Source organism: Balaenoptera acutorostrata, chromosome 7 (genome assembly GCF_949987535.1).
Source record: "Balaenoptera acutorostrata chromosome 7, mBalAcu1.1, whole genome shotgun sequence".
In the NCBI taxonomy this organism is placed as follows: domain Eukaryota; kingdom Metazoa; phylum Chordata; class Mammalia; order Artiodactyla; family Balaenopteridae; genus Balaenoptera; species Balaenoptera acutorostrata.
The window spans coordinates 29407561-29432379 of NC_080070.1; the positions used below are offsets into that span (position 1 = coordinate 29407561).

The following is a 24819-nucleotide window of genomic DNA, read 5'->3' on the forward strand; positions in this document are numbered from 1 at the left end:
TCTGGGATCACTATTCTGTTTCATTAGTCTAGGTGTCTGTTTTGATGCCAGTGCCAGATTGATTTAATTACCACAGCTTAGAATGTACACATTTTGATATCAGCAAGTGTGATGCCTTCAGCTTTGTTCTTCTTAAGATTACTTTAGCTATCTGGGCTCTTTCGTGGTTCCATATGAGTTTTAGGGTTATTTTTTCTATTCCTATAAAAAAAAGTTCAATGGAATTTTGATAGGATTTGTGTTGAATCTGTAAGATTGTTTTGCGTAGTATGGACATTTTAACAATATGAATTCTTCCAATCCATGACACCGGATATCTTTCCATTTATTTGTGACTACTTTAATTTCTTTCATCATTGTTTTATATTTACAGTTTACAAGTCTTTCAGCTGTTTGGTTAAGTTTACTTCTAAGAATTTTTACTCTTTTTAATACTATTGTAAATGAGACTGTTTCTTTTTCAGATCGTGTGTAGAAATGCAACTGATTTTTGTATGTTGATTTTATATCCTGCATCTCTGCTGAATTTGTCCATTAGTTCCAACAATTTTTATAGAGTATTTAGGTTTTTCTACGTACAAGATCACATTATCTGCAAAGATAATTTTACCCTTCCACTTTGCATACCATTTATTTCCTTTTCTTGCCTGATTGCTCTGGCAAGGATTTCCATTACCGTGTTGAAAAAAAAGTGATGAGGGGGGCATCCTTGCTATATTCTGGATTTTAAAGGGAAAGTTTTCAGTTTTTCAGCACTGAATATGATGTTAGCTGTGGGCTTCTCACATATGGCCTTTGTTGTGTTGAGGTAAGTTCCCTCTATACCTAATTTGTAAGAATTTTTATCATAAAAGGATGTTGAATTTTGTCAAATTTTTTTCTGCATCTACTGAGATGATCGATCATGTGATTTTTATCCTTCTCTCTGTTAATTTGGTGTATCACATTGACTGATTTGTGTGTGTTGAACCAACTTTACATCCCAGGGATAAATCCCACTTGGTCACAGTGTGTGGTCCTTTTAATATGCTGTTGAAATTGATGTGCTAGTATTTTGTTGATAATTTTCGCATCCATGTTTATCAAGGATATTGGCCTATATTTTTCTTTGCGTATGGTGTCTTTTTCTGCCTTAGATATCAGGGTGATACTCTCCTCATAAAATGAGTTTAGAAATGTTCCCCCTTCTATTATTTGAAAGAGTTTAAGAAGACTTGGTTTTAATTCTTCTTTAAACGTTTGATAGAATTAACCTGTAATGCTATCTGTTCCTAGGCTTTTCTTCTTTGGAGGTTGTTGATTACTGATTCAAATTCCTTACTTGTTTTTGGTTTGTTCAAGTTTTCTGTTTCTTCTTGATTCAGTCTTGATAGATTATATGTTTCTAGGAATTTATCCTTTTCTTCTAGGTTGTCTAATTTGTTGATGTATAATTGTTCATTATAGTCTCTTATGATTCTTTTTTTTTTAAATTTATTTATTTATTATTATTTTTTGGCTGTGTGTTGGGTCTTCGTTTCTGTGCGAGGGCTTTCTCCAGTTGCGGCAAGCGGGGGCCACTCTTCATCGCGGTGCGCTGGCCTCTCACTATCGCGGCCTCTCTTGTTGCGGAGCACAGGCTCCAGACGCGCAGGCTCAGTAGTTGTGGCTCACGGGCCTACTTGCTCCGTGGCATGTGGGATCTTCCCAGACCAGGGCCCGAACCCGTGTCCCCTGCATTGGCAGGCAGATTCTCAACCACTGCGCCACCAGGGAAGCCCCTCTTATGATTCTTTTTTCTTTCCTGTGGCATCAGTTGAAATGTCTCCCTTCCATTTAAATGATTTTATTTATTTGAGTCTTCTTTGTTTTTTTTCTTTTTAATCTAACTAAAGTTTTTTCATCTTTTCTAAAAAACAGCTCTTAGTTTCCTTGATTTTTTCTATTGTTTTTCTACTTTCTGTTTCACTTATTTATACTCTAACCTTTATTATTGCCTTTCTTTTTCTAACTTTGAGCTTAGTTCTTCTTTTTCTGGTTCTTTGAGGTGTAATGTTACATTGTTTATTTGAGATTTATTTTTTCTTTTTTAATGTAGGTGTTCATTGCTATAAACTTCCTTCTTAGTACTGCTTTCACTGCATCCCATAACTTTTGGTACGTTATGTTTTTTGTTTGTCTCAAGATATTTTCTACTTTCTTTTTGCTTTCATCTTTGATCCGATGTTTGTTCAAGAGTATCTTGTTTAGTCTCCATGTTTTTGTGATTTTTTCTCTTTTTCTTTTGTTATTCATTTCAAGCTTTTTTCTACTGTTGTTGGAAAAGATACTGGGGATGATTTCAATCTTCTTAAATTTGTAAAACTGTTTTTGTGACCTAGCATGTGATCTTTCCAAGAGAATGTTTCATGAGTACTTGAGAAGAATGTATAGCCTACTGCTGTTGTATGGAATGATCTGTATGTGTCTGTTTGGCCCATTTGGTGTTGTTCAAGTCTGCTGTTTCCTAATTCCTGTCTGGGTGATCTCTCCATTATTCAAAGTACAGTATTGAAGTCTCCTATTGTAATTGTGTTGCCATCTATTTCTCCCTACAGAGTCAATGTTTGGATTACATGTTTAGGTGCTCTGATGTTTGGATGCTTATATATTTATAATTGTCCTAGCTTCCTGGTGAATTGACCCTTTCCCATTATGTGATAACCTTCTTTATTTCTTTTGGCAGTTTTTAACATATACTGTAGTTTGTTTGATATAAGTATAGACACCCCTGCTCACTTTTGGTTATCATTTGCATGGAATATCTTTTTCTACCCCTTCACTTTCAGCCTATGTGTATCCTTAAATCTAAAATGAGTTTCTCATAGATAGCAAGCATATAGTTGTATCTTGTTGTTTTACCCATTCAGCCACTCTGTGTCTTTTGATTGAAGATTTTAATCCATTTACATTTAAATTAATTACTGATAGGTAAAGCTGACCTCTCAACTGGACTTCAGAGCTTTTAACCATCTATTTTAAACTTATAACTCCAATCACATACAAAACCCTGCACTTGGACTTCCTACACATACTTTATGTTATTCATGTCAAATTTTACCTCTTCTGTTCTATATATCCAGTAACAAATTTTTGTGGTTAAAGTTATTATTACTACTTTTCTCTTTTAGATTTTATACTAGCATTAAAAGTTATTTATGCACCACCATTACAGCATTACAGTATTATTTGTCTACATATTTACCTTTACCAGTGAGATTTATACTTTCGTATACATTTGTGTTGCATTTAGCATCCTTTTGTTTCAACTTGAATTTTCTTTCACACTTTTTGTAAGGCAGGTCTAGTGGTGACAAACTTCCTCACTTTTAGTTTGTCCGGGAAAGTCTTTATCTTGCCTTCATTTTTAAAGGACAGTTTTGCTGTGTATAGTATTCTTGGCAGTTTTTTTCTTTAGCTCTTTGAATATATCTTACCACTCCCTCCAACCCTCTAAGGTTTCTACTGAGAAATCTGCAAATAGCCTTATTCTTGTATATGATGAGTCACTTTTCTCTTGCTGCTTTCAAAATCCTCTCTCTGTCTTTAATTTTTGACATTTTAGTTATAATGTGTCTCAGAGTAGACCTCTTTTGGTCAACCCATTTGGGATATTTTGGGCTTCATCAATCTGTATGTCCATTTCTTTCAGATTTGGGAAGTTTTCAGCCATTATTTCTTTAAATGAATTTCCTGACCCTTTCTCTTTCTCTTCTCTTTCTGGAACTCCAGAAATATGTATTTGATAATACATATCAAATTGGTTCACTTGAAGATGTACCACAAATCTCATAAGCTTTCTTCACTCCTTTTCATTCTTTCTTTTTGTTCCTCTGACTAGATAATTTCAAATTACTTCTTTTCAAGTTCATTGATTCTTTCTTCCACTTGATCAAGTCTACTGTTGAAGCTGTCCTTTAAATTTTTTGGTTATTGTGTTCTTCAGCTCCAGAATATTTATTTGGTTCATTTTATGGTTCTGTTTGTTGAACTCCTCATTTTTTTCATATATTATTTTCCTGATTTCATTTAGTTGTCTGTCTTTGTTCTCTTGTAGCTCACTGAACTTTTTTAAAAGAATTTTTGAATGTTTTTAGGCAATTTATAGATCTCCATTTCTTTGGGATTGTCTATGGGAGCTTTATTTTGTTCTTTTGTTTGGTGTCCTATTTCTAGATTCTTCATGATCTGGTAATCTTACATTGGTGTTGTGCATTTGAAGAAACTGTCTCTTCTTCCTTTCTTTACAGACTGACTTCAGCAGGGAAAGCCTTCACCAGTCAGCCCAGCCAGATATTCCAGGTGGTCTGGTTGGTAGGATCCATAGGCGGGCTGGCTGGTGGGCCTGCTGCCAGGTTACATGGCAGGCCACATTATTTTTGAGAACCTCCTAAAAAGTAAATACTCTTTTCACCCATCTAAACAGCAGAGATTTTTTTAAGTGATTATTGTTACTAACTAAATGGCATTAAAAAAATGCCTAGCTGAATATAAAGTAATAAACAGGACATACACAGCCTTGCCCCTGTGGGGTTTACAGTCTAATTTAAGAGGCGGACATTAAAATATTTGTATGTGTGGTCATGTACACAGTACTAAGTCCTGTAAAATGAAAATACTTGGTAGCAGAGAGACTATCTAGAGGACATAATTTACACTGGAGGGTCAGGAAATCCCTCTCTATGAAAGTGCGTTTTAGCTTTAGACCTTAGATTCATAAAAATGTACTACAAATAAAATGTAATCTTTTTTAGATGGGAAATAATTGTGTAGATATGTGTATTTAAATAGTAAACAAATTTGACATTGATAAATAAAATATGAAATCTAATGTAGAATTAAAATGTAAAATGACATTTATTGCTTTATTTTTTAAAACACATTTTTGATTTAGAATATTTGAAAAATACGTAAAACAAAACAAAAATTTCTTGTAACTTATAATTTATACATAACTACTATGAATGTTTTGGTGTATTTATTTCCAATTCTTTCTTCTGTGACTAGAAATATTAAAACATTTGGTATCATACTCTACAATCGTGTCCTACAATTTCACTTTTAATGACATATTTTTACAGTATTTGTGTAGGTTTCTAACAGGTAATGTATGTTTACATTATTTCTTTATTTGTTTACAGGCGTTTGCCTGGTGGCCTGATTTATTGGCAGAGCATGCAGAGAAATTCTGGGCTTTATTCACAGTGGATATGGATACCGCACTGGAAGCACAACCACAAGACTCCTGGGACAGTTTTCCTCTTTTCCAGCTGCTTAATAATTTCCTCAGAAATGACGGTAAGCACTTGCATTTTCTTTAGTGTAGAAATGGGGAGGAGGGGAGAACTTTGTGTGTGTGAGTCTGGATTTACGGAGCTCTAGCAGTCACCCCACAAGAATCAACACGGGTAACGTTAACATTTGCTCAGTCTCCCCAGGTATATCCCACCTGGGTCTGGGCGAGACCAGCAACACTCTCACATTGCTCCACTGGCCTCTAAAGTTGCTCTCATTCCTACCCTCCTGCTTCATCAGGCACTGACTACCTAGGCACCTTCTCAGTGTACCTGTGAATCAGAAAATCTTCAAAGGTTAACATTTCTAAAGTACCTGAGAATTTAAGATCTCTGAAAGACACCTTAGAAACTTATTACTCTAGACATCATGCCATGTTACTTAGAAACTTATTATTCTAGACATCATGCCATGTTAAGGCTTCTACTAATACACACTGTGCTAATATTGTTGGCCTGAAGAGATTCGGTTCTACAGATGATAGGAATATTGCCCTGCGGTATTGCTTGCTGTCTCAGTATTTAGAAATTGAAGAGAATGTAAAGGTTCTCTGTTGAGATATTTTTTTCCAATGCAGTAGTAACTTTTATAATTATTCTGGTACATGGTCTTCTAGCAGCCAGTATAAACCTAGTTTTTCGTCAGGATTTTTGGAGGCATTTCTTAGCATACAGATTCCTGTGGGCCTTTCCTTTGATGATTCTTTTTGAAGTTTCCCTTCAACTCAGGTTTGGTTTCTACTGACAGCCTTTTGCTTCAACACTTGCAGTGGTCTTGGGGTCACTAATTCCCTACTGTATTACACTACTCTCAATATAAACCAGGTTGAACTCTGCCTCTTTCTAACCTCTGGTTCTGACTTGTTCTGCCTGATCCATGGAATGGCCTTCTTTTGTTGCGTAAGTTCTTCTCCCAGCCATTATTCCCAGTCATTTAACTCTTTCTCATGTGATAGCATTTTCATGCCCATCACCATTTTTATCACCTTCCTCTAAGAAGGTCTCACTCCAGTTTTCAATATTGCTCTGGAGTGTGGTGCTAAGAAGTACACAGTGCCCACAATGTTACCTGGGTAACCCAGGCCCCAAGGAGAGCTGCCTGCCTTCTGCCCTATCTTCCTGCAGCCCACGGCTGCCCTCTCTCCCTGGAGCTTAGTCACACTGGTGATACAGTTCACACTTGCTGTCTTTTAAAACTCCAGATCTCTTTGCTTCTCTCTTTGCAGGATATCACTACTCTGTGTTTGCAGGTTTAAATTTAAATCTTTTTTCTTGACATTTATCTTTGTTTTCTTAAAAATTACTCTCTTGATTTTGTTCATCACCCTAGTCCATCATTCCTTACCTTCCTTTGGTTATTCATCCCTTTGAGTCTATGATAAAACTGTAACTGTTTTACTGGGAAAAAACAGCTACATAGATATGAAATTGTGTGTAATATTGGACTGCCCATGGACATCTGGATTTGGAACACCAGGGTAAGAACCTTTGTTATACTAATTAATAACATGTTATACTAAGTATGTAAGAGAGAGAGGCATCATATTATACTAATTAATAACATGGGCTTTGGTGCCAGACAGATTCACATCTGTCTCTGCTGCTCACTACTTGACCTTTGACAATAGCTTAACCTCGGTAAACTTTAGGTTCTTCATCTATAAAAGAAAGAAATAATAGTACCTACAGTGTATTGGTCGTGAGGATTAAAGAAGGTAATAGCTCATGTATAATGAATGCTAAATAAATATTATAGATATTAATCAGTTACAATTTCAGTCTTGATTTTTTTAGCCATCTTATTCATTCTCTTATCCAATTTCATTTCCAAAAGGTCTTATTAAAAAGCCAAAGAACTAAGCTACAATTCCTAGTTCAGGTTCAACAACAATGTCTGCTCTCAGGAGTTGCTATACCCACAGTTATCCGTATGTGAATCGTTTATTCCGCAAATTGTCCTCAGACAGCTTTTACATTCCAGTTTGGTTCCCTCCTGCCAGCTAGCAGACCTCAAATGACCTTCTTCTTTCCCAGTCTCTTATCATCATTTTTTTTTCTGCTAAGAAATTACAAATGAGGTTTAATATTTTCTTACGACAAATATATATCAATAAACTTACTGCCAAAAATAAATACATGTACAATATTATACATTTAGTCCCTAAATGAGAATAAATAAACATAGGATTATTTCTAACATTGCTCTTCTCCACTTGCATGAAAACACCAGAATTGACCATATTTAGATTTATTTGGGGGTTTGTTCAAAGATGAAGGTATTTATTAATATTCTCAGTGAAATAGTAAAGATGATGAATCATTTAACTTATTCAATATATTAGAATTTATTTATAAAGAAAATAAATATGCTGTAGATTTCTTAGAAATTTTCTTGGGGAACCTCTACTATAATGCCAATGAATTAACATCTTTTAAAATTTATTTATAAGAAGAGCTCTTACATTCAAGTGTAATTTTATGAGTCATATCAAAAAGAACACTAAAAAGAGAATAACAGAAATGTGATTTTTAGCCAAATATTTAATTCAAAAGAATATCACATTCCTCTCCTGTTTTAAACCATTTTTATAAAATTGGCTACTATTAAATGCGTAAAGTATTGTGTTATGTCATTTTGGTATACATTACTCAATCACACAGAAGCATTGATTAATGATTTCTTTTGAATGTTATCAATTTGGGGGGGTAAGTCTAGATCTAGGCTTTGATTTTGCAGTGATTAACATATTTTAGAAAACATCAATTATTTCAGAGAAAAACAGCTCCCCTATGTAGTGAGGTAAATAGAAAAGTTCTCCAGTGCCGTAATTTCCTTTTGGTACTGGGAGAACGGTGTGGTCTGGGGAATTGAAATAGAATGCAGTAACTTTCAACTCAAACTCACAAGTTACTATCCAAAGCCAAGACCACTTAGTAATATCTCAGTAGTTGGTAAGACATAATTTTTTTTTGCTATTAATATCACCCTTGATAATAATGAAGAATATTGTTAATAATTATGTTTGTTTCATTAAATTCCTGAAATATTCAGATGGTGATTTAGTGAATTCAATTCAAATGTTAAATGTCAACCTATAGCTGCCCCCAAATTGTCCTTTTGGAAAGCTTATAGGAAACCATAAAACTTCTGTCCTTTTACCACCACCTCCCAAAGAAAGATTCTTACATCACTGCCACGGCCTGACAGTTTTTACCGTATTGACCCAACTAGAGGTATAATCCAAATTCTAATTAATTTAAACCTTAACTAGCCAAGGGTAAAATAGGAACAGATTGCTCCAAAATGTCCAGTCTTGTTAAGGGAGATAATTTGCTGGATAACAGTGCTTACTCTTACCCCACACGTGGCATACCACTACTTATATAGAGATTTTAAATGGTTGTGATTTATTACTAATAATGTCACATATTTATGTCTGCTTTTCCAAAATAAAAATTACACATCTCTAACAGAAATATTAGTTAGAATTTGTGCTTTATTTGTGCCTTGAAAACTTTATAGCTGAGTTGTTTTGGGGTTTTTTTTTAATGAACAATTTAGATGTTCCTGCTGGATGTTTACCATCTTTATTTTGTTAAAATATTTATGCTTTGATATTTAAAAATAAGTGTTTATCTTTAGGGGAGCGGAGAGGATCTTAGACAAACGTCTTCATTTTTCAGCTGAATAAACTAAACCCCTAGGAGGCGAGGTGCCTGGGCTGGGGCTTGCTGGCAGGAAACCAAGGCAGCGGCAAGTTGGAGCCTGAACACTTGGTCTCCAGCCCACCTCAGTCTACAGTCACAAATGCAGATTCTGGGAGCATTTATAAAGTAAGATAATATTTTTAAAGAAGATAGGAGATTCCTTGAACTTTTATTTTTACCTCATGAAATGTTTATAAGGGCCTTGAATTATGGGGGCAAAGGAAGCAGGTTGGTTAAAGGGTGCAGAAAGGACCAGATAAAGTATTGTCTTAGCATGTACCTTAAAAAAATCCATGATGAGATTTCCAGGGACTGAACTAATTAGAGGAGGAAAGAGATTCAAGACAGTGAATTCGGTTGCTATTTTAAGGAGGGAAGAAAGAACTGTGTCTGGGGTAGGTGTGTTTCCTTACAGTTGGGCGTGATTAGGGAAAGTCTTAGCCTTAAGGATCCTTGGAGATGAAATGTGGTTTTCCTCGAGGGAAGAGTACCAGCTGCACCACAATTTTAGCAACTGTCCCCAGTCTCCCGCCCCTCACAGGCTCACCCATTGACTCCCAGAGAAGGACTGATGAAGAAAACAAACTCCGGCTCCCTCATTTCTGTCCAAAAAAGACTGAACTCCCGCTTACCTCTCCACCCTTCCTCCATACATCCTAATCCACTCCCCACAACTAAAGTCTTAATTAGATGGGTAATCACTTTAAATGGTATCTCAGGAAACAGTTTTGAAAAACAAATGTATTAAAATTAGGGAAAATAAATGTTTTCATAATGAAGCAATTAGCATGATAGTTGAATGATCCTGAATGACTATGAAGCTGGTACAAATAGATTCTACCCTTGCGTGCTATTTTCCACAATTGTCCTGTCCTGTCAATAATCCGTATGGCAAGTGACTGCTTCTGACAAATGAAAGCCATCTACAAATGGCACAAATCATCTCTTTCAGTACTACCGAAAGGCAAACTCTTGGAGCTAGTCACCTTTTAATCTGTGGATATGCTAGCAAGTGGCAAATGACCATTCTGTTGGGAACTGATTCCCAGCTGAAAAATACCACGGTGCTTCTTCCTTAATTAACAGCCTTTTCACATTGCTAGCACATTAAAGCCATCCTGAAGAACACCCGTGCTTATATAATCAATGTCACCGCGTCTCTACCTAAACGAATAATAAATGTTCAGGCTCTACACTAAGTGAAAACCTATTCTCCAAGACTTTCACCTTCATAAAGATGGGCTCATAAAAATCGAAAAAAGAAAAATTGGAATGTGGTCTCATGAGGATAAAAAGGCTAGTGTTAATAATTAACAAGGAGAGTGAAGTGGAGTCAAATTAGCCATAATAGAGCCCAGAGTGACTGGCAAAGTCACCTCTCATTATCAAAAAACTCATTAAGAAATGAAGAGGTGGAAATCCTGCTGGGTTATTCTCACACTTCGGCTGTATCAGAGATTACTTTTCAGATTTCTTTCAAATGAAGAACTGTTAGGTCACCATATTGTATATTAGGTTAATTTTCAGGCTTTGAAATATGGAGGGCTGGCACCTGTGTGTCATTCTACCTCAAGAGCTTAAATGAGCTCACAAATTGGTGTTTACAGTTATATCTGTATATACATCTACTAGGAATAATGCAGAAAGGTTTATGACTTCTAGATTATAGCAGCGCTGTGTGCCAGGTTAGCTTTATAGCTCTTTTACAAATGATGAAATGACCACTAAAACTCGAAAATGTATTTAACTCCAATCCCAAGAGCTGATTGAATTCAAAATTGTGTCAGAACTTGTTTTACCGACTAATACAGTAAAAGAAATGAAAAATCAAGGAGTCACTAGCTTTTTTTAAAATTGAATGCTGCAGTACTGCTCTAGTATCTTTTTACTACATGTAGACATTTTAAAATTTTAATCTGTATATTTTCTTAGAAATTAGTGCCTTAGAGAAAATAATCTAAAATGCTCTAACAGTGTTCTTCACTGTAGATTTGCAGAAACTTCTTTAACTCCTGAAGGCCACGAACATCAGGAACCCCGCACTTGAGGGCTATTGATCATGTTACAGCCGTACTCCGTTGTTTCCATTACCGGGACGGTATTGTGGGACATAACCCCAAAGATCAGAAGGTTGTATTAACTGGAGTAAAATTACAGACTTTTCCATTTGGCTTTAATACTAGTCTCATAAAATCCAGCATGAGAATTGCTAGACCACGAGACTTCGCTTATTTTTGCCCTAAGCCTTGCTTAATGTTTATATTGATTTTTTCCTGAATTAATTCTGCAAGAAATGGGGGCTGAATGCCTACAATTTACCAAATCCCAGTCACCTTACAGATACATGGGTAAAAAACAATTCCTGCCCTTGAAAAGCATATAATCTAGTGGAGGATATGGGCATATATGCAGTACTAACTATAATGCAACAGATTGTAAAACTGTAATTCAGTTATGTGTACTGTGTGCTATGACATTTTTAATTATAGTTTTAAACTTGGTTTTGTTTGATTTGGATTTGTTGCCCCCCCAAATAATAAACATTATAACATCAGTGCTCTCATTCCTTGTTACCTCCTATCTCTAGATAGATAGGTAGATAGATAGATAGATAGATAGATAGGTATTTTTTAACAAGTGCCCTGAGAGGAAAGGAAGAGTTGGGTGTGGTTTTAGGAGGTTATCATTCCAGTATAGTATAAATTAAATATTACCAAACTATGTAAAATTGTTTATCAAATTTTTAGTTAAAAGGACAATAAAACCTGAAGAGTCTTCTATTTTACTTAAACCTCAGCAGGATGCTCTCAGAGTTTCCTTTAGGGGGTGGATTTATTCAATAAACAGATATTTATTGAGTGCCTGCTTAATGTGCCAGATTCTTGGCTGGGCGCTATTCCTAGATCTGAGTGGGGAGGAAGTTTGGTTTGGTTTGTGTGTGTGTGTGTTTTCTTTTTACATAACGCTGTTCTAGGCTGCAGTCCTCCGGGCTTTTCTCCTGAAGCCCGTAGTCATATTTCCTGTGCTGGGGATCCCATTATATGTATTTGTCAACATAGAGAGTGACCTGTTAATTTTATATCTTAGTCCATGGTGCTTGCATTGTTAAGGATTGATACAGTTTGTAGTCCCTTGAATAATTGTTGTTTTGTGGCAAAATCTATTGTTTTTATTGTGGTTCTTGTGTTTGGGTATTTTTTGTGTTTTTTTGCTGGTCATAAATTACTCATTCCCTTCTGAAATGCCTAATTAGAATTAGAATTTTAGGGGGGAAATTCATTCTTCCTAGTAATCCACTAATGCTGACTAATTAGAAGGAGGAAGGCACGATATAAAATTGGATTATATGGTCTCAGGAGTCAACAGCGTATTTTTACCCTAAACACAGTATGTGAACTCTTTTATCTGCTTATCCTTAATTTATCCAGTGGTTATTGTCTCAGTAATCGTTATTAATTGGATTGTAGTTTAAATTCTGTGTTGAAATCTTACTTTTAAAAGCCTATGACAAGTACTTTTGTAAATGTAAGACTCTTTTGGGTCTGTAAATAATCAACACTAATTTATTAATTATTGGGATGCTCAAAATAACTGGGTACATCTGCACCCCTAGTTTACCTTTTATTTAAGCCTCGTGCTTTCTTTTTGCCATTTCTAATTGTACTGTTGGGCTTGATGTCATTGATGCTTCACTATTTTCTGACAAGGTGATATTTGGAGACATAGAATAGAATCTTTTAGAAAAAAATATTTTTATCAACCAAGTAGATGCTAGTCCTCCACTTATGTTCTCGTAACCACTATTTGAGACTCCTCCTGAGCAGTTCTTTCTACTTCCACACCTCTGGTATAATGTCAGAAGCGTTCTTGGATGAGGCCACATTGAGAACTTGCCTCTTCCAATGAGCTGTTGCAATGGGAGCCTTGTAAAGGCTTGATTTGGACAGGTGGCAGCCCCAAATCCTAATCTATCCTTATTAAACCATATGGAGAAGATAGAAGTACTCATTCAGATGCCTGGGGCTACATATTAACATGGCTTTTGACAGTGTCTGATAGGAATGGGATGCAAACTGGCATATGGGCAACTGAGAAAAGGAGCATACATTTACATACACAAGTATAGTGTCGTCTGTATTCCAGGAGTCTTGCCTTTTGAAACCGGATTCTCTCTTTTCTTTCTTTCCCTTTCTGTGTGTATTTTCTCTTCATTTCTTCTAATTTTTCCTCTTCCTCTTTCTCCCCTCCATCCTTCCTCGCCTTTCCTGAATCTGATTACCAAAGAAATACTACCAATTGCCAATTTTCTAAAACTTTTGAACATGGGTTTATAATTTGATTTATTTTAATGAAAAGGAAAACTCTGCTGAAACGTAAGCAAACTTTTGGCCAGAATTCAACATTTGTGACCATTCTTAGGAAATACAGGAAATCTCCATTTTCTCCTATTTCTGGAGGATGTAATAGTTTGCTATCAAGTCATGACTGAACAGAGAAAATCCTCCCTTTGGTACATTCATTAAAATAAGAGACATAGAATTCCCTGGTGATCCAGTGGTTAGGATTCCAGGCTTTCACTGACGGGACCCTGATTTGATCCCTGGTCAGGGAACTAAGATCCCACAAGCCACGAAACCCGGCATGGCTGAAAGAAGAAGAATAATAATAAAATAAGAGACATAAAATAGACAACATTCATATCCAGTAGAATTTTCAGCATTATGATCTTGGACATATGGGTCTAAAAATAGGATTTCTCATAAAAATATTTAGTACTATATATTTTATATAAAATATGAAGAGATACACAGGCCTCAAACGTTCTTATACAGAATAATAATGTAGTAACTATGTAGTAATCTTAATAGTGTATACAGGCAGTCATTCATTCAACAAACGTTTGAACACTTGCTCTGAGCCAGGGACTTTGTTGGATACTAAGAATACAGACATAGTCCCTTCTCCAAGGACCTTGCACCCTCATAGGAAGAAAGAGATATGTCAACGACTACAGAAGTATAACGTGGACTACAGTAGAAACCTGTGCAGGGTGGAGAATAAACATGGGAAACCAGTAATTAGGGAAAGGGACAGCAGAATGAAGCATTTCAAGGAAGACTTGGAGGGGAAAGTGTATACTTGAACTGAACCATGAAAATCATTATGGCTGGACCACAGGAAGTAGGGGGGTCAGGCAAACGAAATGAGCCAGAGAGGTCATATTAAGACACCTCATAGGGACTTCCCTGGTGGTCCAGTGGTAAAGAATCCACCTTACAATGCAGGGGACGTGGGTTTGATCCCTGGTCAGGGAACTAAGATCCCACATGCTACGGGGCAACTAAGCCCGCGCGCCACAACTACTGAGCTCGCGCGCCTCAGCTAGAGCCTGCGTGCTGCAAACTACAGAGCCCACACGCTCTGGAACCCACACGCCACAACTACAGAGCCCACGCGCCCTGGAGCCTGTGCGCTACAACTAGAGAAGAGAAAACCCGCACGCTGCAACGAAAGATCCTGCATGCCTCCATGAAGATCCCGCATGCCGCAACTGACCCGATTCAGCCAAAAATAAATAAATAAATAATAAATAAATCTTTAAAAAAAAAAAAAAAAAAAGACATCTCATAGATGGCTTTCATTCCATGCTAAGGCTTTTGAAGTTTTTCTTGAGGATCCATTAAAGAATTATAATCTTTAGGAGGTACATTATTTGTTTTATATTTTAGCAAGCCCCTCTGCTTGAGATTTTAAGAGGATGAATGGGCAGAAGGAAAATTAGGAGCCTAAGACCAGTTAGGAGATTATTGCATTAGCCAAGGCAGGAGACGAGAAGGCTGGAACTAGGACAACAGCAGTGGTGATGAAGAGAGGGATGAGAAGTGTTAGATAATAAGGATATAAAATATGCAGGTTTTGACTACTGATTGGAGGTAGGAAGTGAAGGAAAGACCTCTGGCACAACTTCCAGGTTGCTGGTATAATGATCAGGTGGACAATCCCTATTTTCACTCCTAGGATGAGAATAGGAGAAGAGAAGTAGGCTTATTTAACAAGATAATGAATTCGGTGCTTATCAAGGATATCCAAAAAGAGAGCTCTTGCTAGAAATACATTTGAGTCAACTGCTACTTAGTCTTAGAATCGTTATAACATTTAATAATAACTGAGTGTGATTCTCCTTATGTGCTTCTTCATCTTAAGAAAGTAAGTACGGCTTAATAGCCAACATACCTAATCTCTAAATGTATAATAAAGTAGCACTTGAACTGCTCAGGTAGAATGCTCATTTGCAGAGGTAATGATTTGTTAACATTAGCATGTGTTTTGGCTTTGGTGTACTTAAAAATAATGACAGTATTTAACAGTACCTATCAAGATGCAGAGCCTAAGGTTCTTTATACTTTTTATTAGTAAGCCATATAAATTAAGGCTTAGGCACACAGTTTAGCTGTATAGCAATGTAAAATTATCCAGCTTTCAATGCGTATTATAAGCACATTGAATATTTTCACAGTGTTAGTTCGCTTTTTTTTTGAAATATAGTTGATGTATAATATTATATAAGTTACAGGTGTACAATATAGTGATTCACAATTTGTAAAGGTTATACTCCATTTATAGTTATTGTAAAATATTGGCTATATTCCTTGTGTTGTACAGTATATCCTTGGAGCTTATTTTATACCTAATAGTTTATACCCCTTAGTCCCCTTCCCCCTTCCCACTGGCTCTTTTTTGTTTTATTCACTGGTTTATTATATTTTTTATATTCCACTTATAAGTGATATTATACAGTATTTGTCTTTCTCTGTCTGACTTATCTCCCTTCGCATAATGCCTTCCAAGTCCATCCATGTTACTGCAGATGGTAAAATTTCTTTTCTTTCTTTTTTTAATGGCTGAGTAGTATTCCATTGTATACGTATACCACATCTTCTTTCTCCATTCATCTGTTGATGGACACTTAGGTTGCTTCCGTATCTTGGCAATTGTAAATAATGCTGCTATGAACATTGGGGTGCATGTATCTTTTTGAATTAGTGTTCTTGTTTTTTTGGATATATACACAGGAGTGAAATTGCTGAAAGACCCCAAATATCCAAAATAATCTTGAGAAAGAGCAGAGCTGGAGGAATCATGTTCCCTGAGTTTAGTTTACTTTTCAGTTCATTGAATATAATCGTTTTGGTAACCTTTTCACTTTTTCATGTTGTAACTGAGTTTTTAAAAATTCTAATTCCAAAACATATAATTCATCTAAGATATGGTGTAGCGTGTTTGTCATTTGCAAGCCTTTTTTTTTTTTAAATCTAGAAGAGTTTGCTACATTTCTACATCTTAAAAGTCTACGTCTTAAAAGTTGCTAATGTGATGATGGTAGGTGGAACAGATGTATGAATGAATAGATAGACAGATAATAGCTTACAGTAACTAAAATTGAAGGAGGATAGTATTATAATCTATGGAAGTTAAGAGGGGGCTCTGGTATCAAATCCTTGTTCTGCTGTCTAATGACTAAATGACTTGGCCAAGTGTCCTAAATTATCTGTGCCTCAATTTCCTTGTGGATAAGATTGAAAAAAATAATAGTGCTTCCCTCACAGGGTTTTTCTGATGATTAAATGAGAATGCATATAAAGGACTTAGTACAGTGTTTGACACTCCAAAAATGCTCATGATGAGGAGGAGGAGATGGAGGAAGGTTCTGAAGTAGAGATCCAATAAATTCAGTTTGGGAACCACAGTGATTTAGATGAATAAAAGTACTTCATCCTTAATGTTTAGTATCCCTATTTAAGTGACATTTGGTAAAAGGAACTGAATTACATGATCTGTAGTACCTTCTAGCTTTATGACTGAATCTCTAGGAATAAATAAAGCTCCTTTCGTGCTAATGAAAACATCATTAATATTAGTCTCCTCAATAAGACATTTATCATTAAATATGATTATCATTCTCACTTTAATGGGAAATCTTTTAGCATATAGATAAGCCAGAAAAGATTATTTTACTACAAAAAAAAGCTAAAATATATCGGAGATAGAAAAAAAAAGTATTTCCTTCTGTACTTAGAATAACTTCCTACTCCACTTTCACGTGTCTGTAGTTTTCCAGCCTCTAACAAATTTTAGAATCACTAAATTAAAGTAATATATAGTGAGCATTTTCATATTTGTGCCACCATGGTGAGCGTCACATTCTTTGCCCAAGTTTTAAAATACTACTTAGGTTTTTGAGGTATATTTGTCTTGAGGAAGATTATGTGGAAATTGGCATACTTAGCTGAATATTTTATGAAGACAGTACTATTAAAGTGTGCTGGTAATTAAATTTAGTAACTATGAGCATATACAGCTATTCAAATTCATAGAAGTGTTGAGATATAATTGACATATAACATTGTGTAAGTTCAAGGTGTGCACTGTAGTGATTTGACATACTTAACATATATCAAAGTTTAATGCAATAAGGTTAGTTGACAGATCCTTCACTTCACATGCCTACAATATTTTTGGGGGGCAGTGGTAAGAACATTTGAGATCTAATCTCTTGACCATGTTCAAGTATGTAGTATGCTATTGTTAACCATATTCATCATGCTGGGAAAAAGGAAAAGTGAATGGGATTACTGAGAGGCTTTTCCCCATCTCGCACCTCGGCCGTTCTCATCCAGGCCACCACCACCACCACCACCATCATCATCTTTTAGCCAGTCTGTTGCAGAAAAGAACTGAGTACTACCCTCCTTCTCTGCTTTCACCCTTCACCACGTACTCTATTTCCACACAGTAGCCAGAGAGACCCATATCAAGTCACTCCTCTCTTAGTAATAATAAAAATAATAATGTGTCCCATTGCCCCAGTAAAATCCATCCTTTTCACAATGTCCTACCATCTAGACATCACCTTGGACTATTCTTCCCCCTCCCTCACTCAACTTCTGCCACACTGGCTTTCTCGTTTTTCTAGAAACACACCAACTCATTCCTTTCTTAAAACATTGGTGCTAGCCGTCCCCTATACCTGGAAACCTTCCCTCTAAATCTTCCACAGAGGGCTCCCCTATCATTTCGGCTCAATTAAAATACCATCTCTTAAGAAATACCTTTCCTAACCACAGAGTATATTTTTAAATGAACACGTTTTCACTTTGAAGGTTATTAGAAGAAATCACAACTGGGTTTAGGATGTTCGCTTGAGAAATATGTACCGTCATCTAAAAAATTACAAATTCTTTGTTGACAGTTACTTAGCATTACTTAGTATTTTCCTAAAGATTCTCTATCCTTTCATGGTGCAACTTAGACACATACTGTGTTAGTTCGGGCTACAACAATAGAATACCATAGACTGTGTGGCTTATAAATAACAGAAATTTATTTCTTACAGTTCTGGAGGCTGGGAAGTCTAAGATCAAAGCACTAGCAGATTCAGTGTCTGGGGAGAGCTAGATTTCCTGGGTCACAGACAACCGTCTTCTCACTGTATCTTCACAGGGTGAAAGGGTCAAGGGAATGTCTCTGGGGTCTCTTTGATAAGGATCCTAATCCTGTTCTTGAGGGCTCTGCCCTAGACTTGATCACCTCCCAAAGATCCCATCTCCTAATTCCATCATACTGGGAGTTAGGATTTCAACATATGAATTTGGGAGAGACACATTCAGTCTACAGCACTGACCTGTGTTCTAATAAAACTATGACCTGTGCATAGAAAGCAGCCATCTTTTAGTGGAGGTAAGTGCATCTTGTCCAGCAGTCCTGTCCTAGTAGCGCAAATTCTTAGACTTCTGCAACGGCTTCTGGTTGGATGTCCTATATCACAATTCAGTGAAGACTAATGGGCAACTAAAAAACTGCATGTGATATGCTGACTTTTTAAATACCCATGTGAAAAAGTAAATGCCTAAGAAGAAAATCCACAAATAACTAAAAAGTTCATGAAGCAGAATAGACATTCCCAAGGCCACAGTCACCCTCCTGCTGAATTAAACTAGTGTATCTCTTAGAAGCAAACTTATCTCTTAGAATTGAACAGGTTTAGCTCTTCTGTGACACACAGCATACCACAGGTATTCTAACTCTGTTTAATTGCTGTATTTACACGTGTCAAGACCTTCAGGGAATTTGGCAGTTCCCTTGAATCTCCAGCAAGTGGTCAAATGCCTCGGGTGCTAAACCTCTTAGAAAATAAAACCATACCACCTGGCAGGAACATTTTATAGAGATATAATCTATCTGTGGTTTTGACAGCCATATACAGGAGGTCAATTGTACTTCTTGATCAATTTTCATGACACGATATCCAATATGAGGAGCCAGACCTCTGTATTTTATTGGTTCTGTGTCAGACTCTTTCCAGAAAAGTTTTTCATCCATATTTTCCAGATGCCTGATATTATCCCTCTGACAAACACTGTTTCTGCTTGACTATTTCAGCACTTCTATGTAATGGAAAATTTCATAAACACTTGCAAGAAATCTTTGTGCCCTTGGTTGTCCGCTACGTGGATCTCATGGAGTCCTCCATCGCCCAGTCAATTCACAGAGGTTTTGAGCAAGAGACATGGCAGCCTGTCAAGTAGGTATCTTGCCTAGTGTCCACAGAGCCCCTGTCTCTTCTGTCCTGACCTTATGACTTTACGCGTGGCCATCTGTAGTTATTGCTTATGGTGGTCCCTTCCCACGTTGTTTGTTTCTTTACAGGAATATCGCCAACAGTCTTCCCAATGTAGCTCTTCCAAAAGTTCCAAGTCTGCCTCTTAATCTTCCACAGATTCCTAGCTTTTCTACTCCTTCGTGGATGGCTTCTTTATATGAGTCCACGTGTGTATCCCTCATTTATTTCCTGGTGGTGTGTTAGCTGGTGCATGGCCTGGGCTGTATTCTGTGCAGATGTGTTTAGATTGCATGGCATTTATCATCATTGGTTGAGGAATACTATGTTTGGTTTTATTTGTTTTGAGTTTTTGAAGCTATTAAGCTAAGCTTAGCATATCAATGATTAATAATATAGGTGTTTTTAAAAAACTCACTGGTTTGATGTCATTCATACGTAATCTGTGGGGCAAGGGTCATTTTGTGACCCAGGTTGTAGACTCTAGTCTAAGTGGTATAACCAGAGTTCTCCATATTCAGACAAGCAGTGTGGGTAACGGTAGGTATGTATGTCCAGGATCCTTAGTTGGCTCCAGCTTTGTTACTGCCACTTGATTTATCTTGTATATGTAGAAAAACCTTTGTAAGAACAGTTTCAAGAACGTAATCTTTTTCTGCTTTAATCTTAGTCTCACCTTTAAAGAAACAATAATGCAGGTTGCAGAGAACGGGTTGTCCTTTGTTTCTCAGTACCAACAAGTTCTTCTTTTGTCCTTTCATATATCATTTGATGCACCTTGTTATTTTTAAGTAATCTTTATATCATTACAAACCATATTTATTAACTCCACATTGTGATGAGCCTACCTATTGCAGATTCAATAACCAAGAGTCATTCAAGTGAAAAGGACATGGGCTTTGAAATCGATCAGCCCCACATTTAGATCCTAGCTTATTCATCGTTAAGTCTTCCTTTGCCTCAGTTTCCTCAACTCTAGAATGGTTATGACACCTAACTTAAAGACGTTTTTTGTGAGGATTTTTTAAAAAAACTGTGAAATGTGCCTGGCACAGTGTAGGGTCTCGATAGGTGATAACCACTCCTATTCTACATTATGATTGTTATTACTATAATTATTATTACATTATCCTCAATCATCATTATTACTCATAACTGTATGGTTTTCAAAAGTATGAGCCTCACAGCAATCAAATGAACTCAATAACAGCCTATGCTTTGCACAAGGTCTCTCATGAAGTCAGCTAGAAAGAATAATAATTATAAGAAGAAAATTAGCTACCATTTATGGAGAATTTGTTGTATAAAGTGCCAAATTCTTTATCTCGGTTAAGCTTTGTAACAACCCTGTGAGGTAAATGTCACTTTCCCTATTTTACAGTTAAGGAAACTAAGTCACAAAGAAGTCAAAAGGCAAAACTTACCAGTGTCTCACAGTAAGCAAATGACAAAGACAAGATTTGAACCCAGGTTTGCTTGACTCCAAAGCTCTCACTCCGATTATTAATATATTTTGCTTCAAGAGAATATACTGATTAAAAACTTGTCCAACATCCAAAACCTATACCATCACCACATGTCAAATCTATTCCCAGTCTAATCTGCATATAATCAAAAAAAGAGAGAGAAACAAAGACCAAGGAAGAGAATGATAACTTGCAAAATAGTTTGGCAGTTTTTCTCCAAATTAAACATCAACACTATACTCATAATAATTATTAAGATATTAGGTTACATGTGAATCTTTTTCTTACAAGCAAGTGGTTTGGGCTTTACAAGTGGTGTCTGTGTGTCCTCAGTTATCTAGGAAGTGTAGTGAACCTTTCTAAGTTTATGATTTTTTTTTTGTACTTCTTTACATGGTTTTCTAATTTAACTCCTCTTCATCCTCATTTCCCATCTGTTTAACATCCTTGATTTTAATGAAGAACACTATTTTGGGCACTGCCTTGTGAAATTTAGTGGGGTTTTTTTTGTAATTACTCTATTAGCTTTGAGATATATGTGAGCCCTAAATCTCATTATTAGGAGCCCCTTGTTAAAAATAACCTGTCTCAGGACAGGAATGTCCTGTCTTTATAAAAAATTGTGACTTTGTAAATAAAGTGCTTCTACTTTCATCATTCTGGGCAAATAAAAAAATACGTTTTACAAGTTAGTTACCATTATCTTTACTTGCCAAGGTTATCAACACTAGGCTTTGTGTCAAGGTGGCCAGAATTACTGATAATGTTCTGATGTCATTGCAAAGTTTTTTTTAACTTTTCTTATAAAGCATTAAATAGCAAGAAAAAAATCCCATTTCACATATATAAGGAGTTAAAAATGCAACTACTGATAAAGTAAAGAGAAGTAATACTAAACTATCCATGAGTCTGAAGATACATCTCTACATACTAATGTGTAAATCACCTTAAGAGGGGCTCCTCCAAATCTCTCGCTGTATATAAAATCTTCATTCTGGGTTTTTTCGCTCTAGAAGTGAATGCCAGTCAAGTAAGTTTACTGCTGGCATTTTGAGAAAATTATCTCAGACTCCATTTTTCACGTTTGAATTCTTTAATCTGTTACTAATACTTTTAGGGATAGGTCACTGATTAGAAATAATTTTGAAATGAAAAAGCTCTGAATAAATTGCAGGTTATACATGCCAGCTTGAGAGAAAACCTGTTTACATTTTTTCATCTATTTAATTATAACAAACTCTTGTTATCTTAATTACATTCCCAATTAAGCACATGTATCATTCAGAATCTTACCATAACATCAAAGAACAGAAAAAACATATATCCATATTCTCTATAAAGATTTAATTGTCACATATGATGAGAAAGTCCATTTTTAATAGAATTCTACCTTTACTATTTGGGGGTTTGTTTTAATGGTGGCTTTTGTTGCTGTTGTTTTGTTGTGCTGTTACTTATATTTCTCCAAAATAAAAAATTATAAGAAGTAGATTTGCTTCTTTGACAATTATATTCAATTGCTCTTAAAACATAGTTCCTCTAGTTACTAAATTGTACACTACAGATGTACAGGAGGATTTTGCTTCAGGATTTTTTTCTCTTATTTTTTATTATATAAATGGCAAAATGGAGAATTGACTATAGTGTTTCTCAAACATTTTTTACAGCAATGTCAGCATGGTATGTCTGGTTCTTTTGTTTAATGATACATTTGGGGCACTGAATATTAAGGTTTGGAGATATTAAGCGAGGGAAGTGCTATGGGTAATGTTCACTGCTTTGCTGTGATCGTTCCCTTGAGAATTTAACTCTGAGGACATCTTGGCTAGACGAGGAGATCATGAGGAATTACTGGCAAAACGGGAGGAGGAAAGCACAGTAGATTGGTGATGGAGCGAAGATGCTGGGCGCTGCGGGGCAGAAATAAGCTTTTAATTAGCCAGAGCAGGAGGTGATTGTTTTTACGCTGGCTAATTAAGATATATTTAGCTAAACAATGTGGTTATTTAAAAGAATTTTCTTTTTTATAAAATTTTTCCACCATGCCCTTGTGATAAGTTAGTTTATTTCATTTTAATATTTTTCTTTTACAAACCTAAAATATAAATTTTAGGTTAGTATATGTTAGAACGTTGGAAAGCTAAGCAGAAATGAATCATACAGCAGTTTTTGTTTTTTTTTCTTCTTTTGTTCTCTTTTACAATTAAGTTTCAGTATACATAGGAATATTTTATTTTCAAATCATGTATTTTCCTCTTAGGCTGTATACTTGCTTAATGAAAAGTAATAATATTATCCTTTACTCAAATATGATATACTCTGACACAAATTACCTTCTCACATGGTGTGAAAATATGGTCCCTAGAGTAACGTTACCATAGTAGTGAATGCATAGCAGACCTCGGATCCATGGTGAGATAGATGGAAGGACCTGAAATACATGACGGTGCTCCCACTTGAGAGCACCTTGAACATCTTTTCTCTGTTAGACCGCACCTGGTACTAAGTTAGGTTTGATTATGAACGGGAAAAGGCACAAAGCATTTCAAAATAAAAGTAAGATTTGCTTCCCTACCCAGCCTGTTACTTCATTCCCAGTACCTGTTTCACCTTTACCTGTAACTGAGAAATTTAAGGCCCTGAAAGCTACATACCTATAGATAGACAGAAGCCATCGTGATGACAGAGACGCATATGCATGAGTTAAAGAAAGCTGCTAGTTGCTGTCATATGAATTTTCTTGCATAAAACATACTTTTCTGAATTTCTAGGAGGAAATGTGTATTTTATCTTTATCCTAGAGATTGGTAAAGAACAATTTAACATGTTTGTTCCTATGTATATAATTTAATTTCCTTAGTAAAGAATCATTATTCATTTTACCCCTTTTTAATGAAACCCTACTACTATATTTCTATTTTGTTCTCCTTGCCTTGCCTTATTCATTAAGAAGAAGTGAAAGGGGAAAATTAGAAGGTTGAACAAAGAAAATATTGATCACTAGGGGTTTTACATAGTATTTTTTCACTGATGGCAAGTGATACAGAAAAGAAGAAACAATGTATTGATGGCAAGTGATACAGAAAAGAAGAAACAATGTATTGGTGACCCACGCAGCTAACAGTGGAAGTTCACAATGTTCTTCATTTTTCCTTTTTCTTCTAGCAATGGCTCAGCAACATCAGAAGACCTTTTTTGGAAACTTGACGCACTGCAAATGTTTGTGTTTGATCTTCACTGGCCAGAACAAGAATTTGCCCATCACTTAGAGCAAAGACTTAAACTAATGGCCAGTGATATGATAGAGGCCTGTGTCAAAAGGTAGACATGTATTTTCAAGTTGCTGCTTACTCTGCCAACTCCCAAAATACCACTTTTCACCAAGTATCTGCTGTATAATTGTCACAAGGAAGGTTTCAACATGTACCACTTTTCCAAAATTTCAAGGACATTAGGTCCTTTGACCTGAATTCTGGGGACCCATGTAATTGATAAAATTGGCCTGCTACTTTTTCTCGGGTCTCCTAACCATTACCCTCATCAGTAGCACCTATACTGTATTAATCCTTTCTGTTGTACTTATTATCTCTCTGGGAATACTGTGCTTTAAATTCCCGTTCCTTTTCTTTAATACTTTTTACAAAATCAGCATTGCATCCCAATTAGCATTGTTTTCCCCATTGCCCTTGTTCACAATATGTGCAAGAACAGTGAG

The 24819-nt window shown here is 36.0% G+C and overlaps 1 protein-coding gene across 14 annotated transcripts in view; it reads left to right on the forward strand.

The window, feature by feature from the left end:
• Positions 1-24819, forward strand: part of CADPS2 (calcium dependent secretion activator 2) — a 545377-nt gene that overhangs the window by 452774 nt on the left and 67784 nt on the right. For 10 of the 14 annotated variants that reach the window (XM_057549848.1, XM_057549852.1, XM_057549849.1 and 7 more), the window contains 4 exons: positions 5160-5316; positions 19461-19602; positions 19728-19847; positions 24270-24425. In XM_057549848.1, the coding sequence (XP_057405831.1) occupies positions 5160-5316; positions 19461-19602; positions 19728-19847; positions 24270-24425 (575 nt within the window). The remainder of the gene's footprint in view (positions 1-5159; positions 5317-19460; positions 19603-19727; positions 19848-24269; positions 24426-24819) is intronic. The other 4 variants (XM_028165239.2, XM_057549850.1, XM_028165237.2 and 1 more) reach the window with 1 other exon arrangement.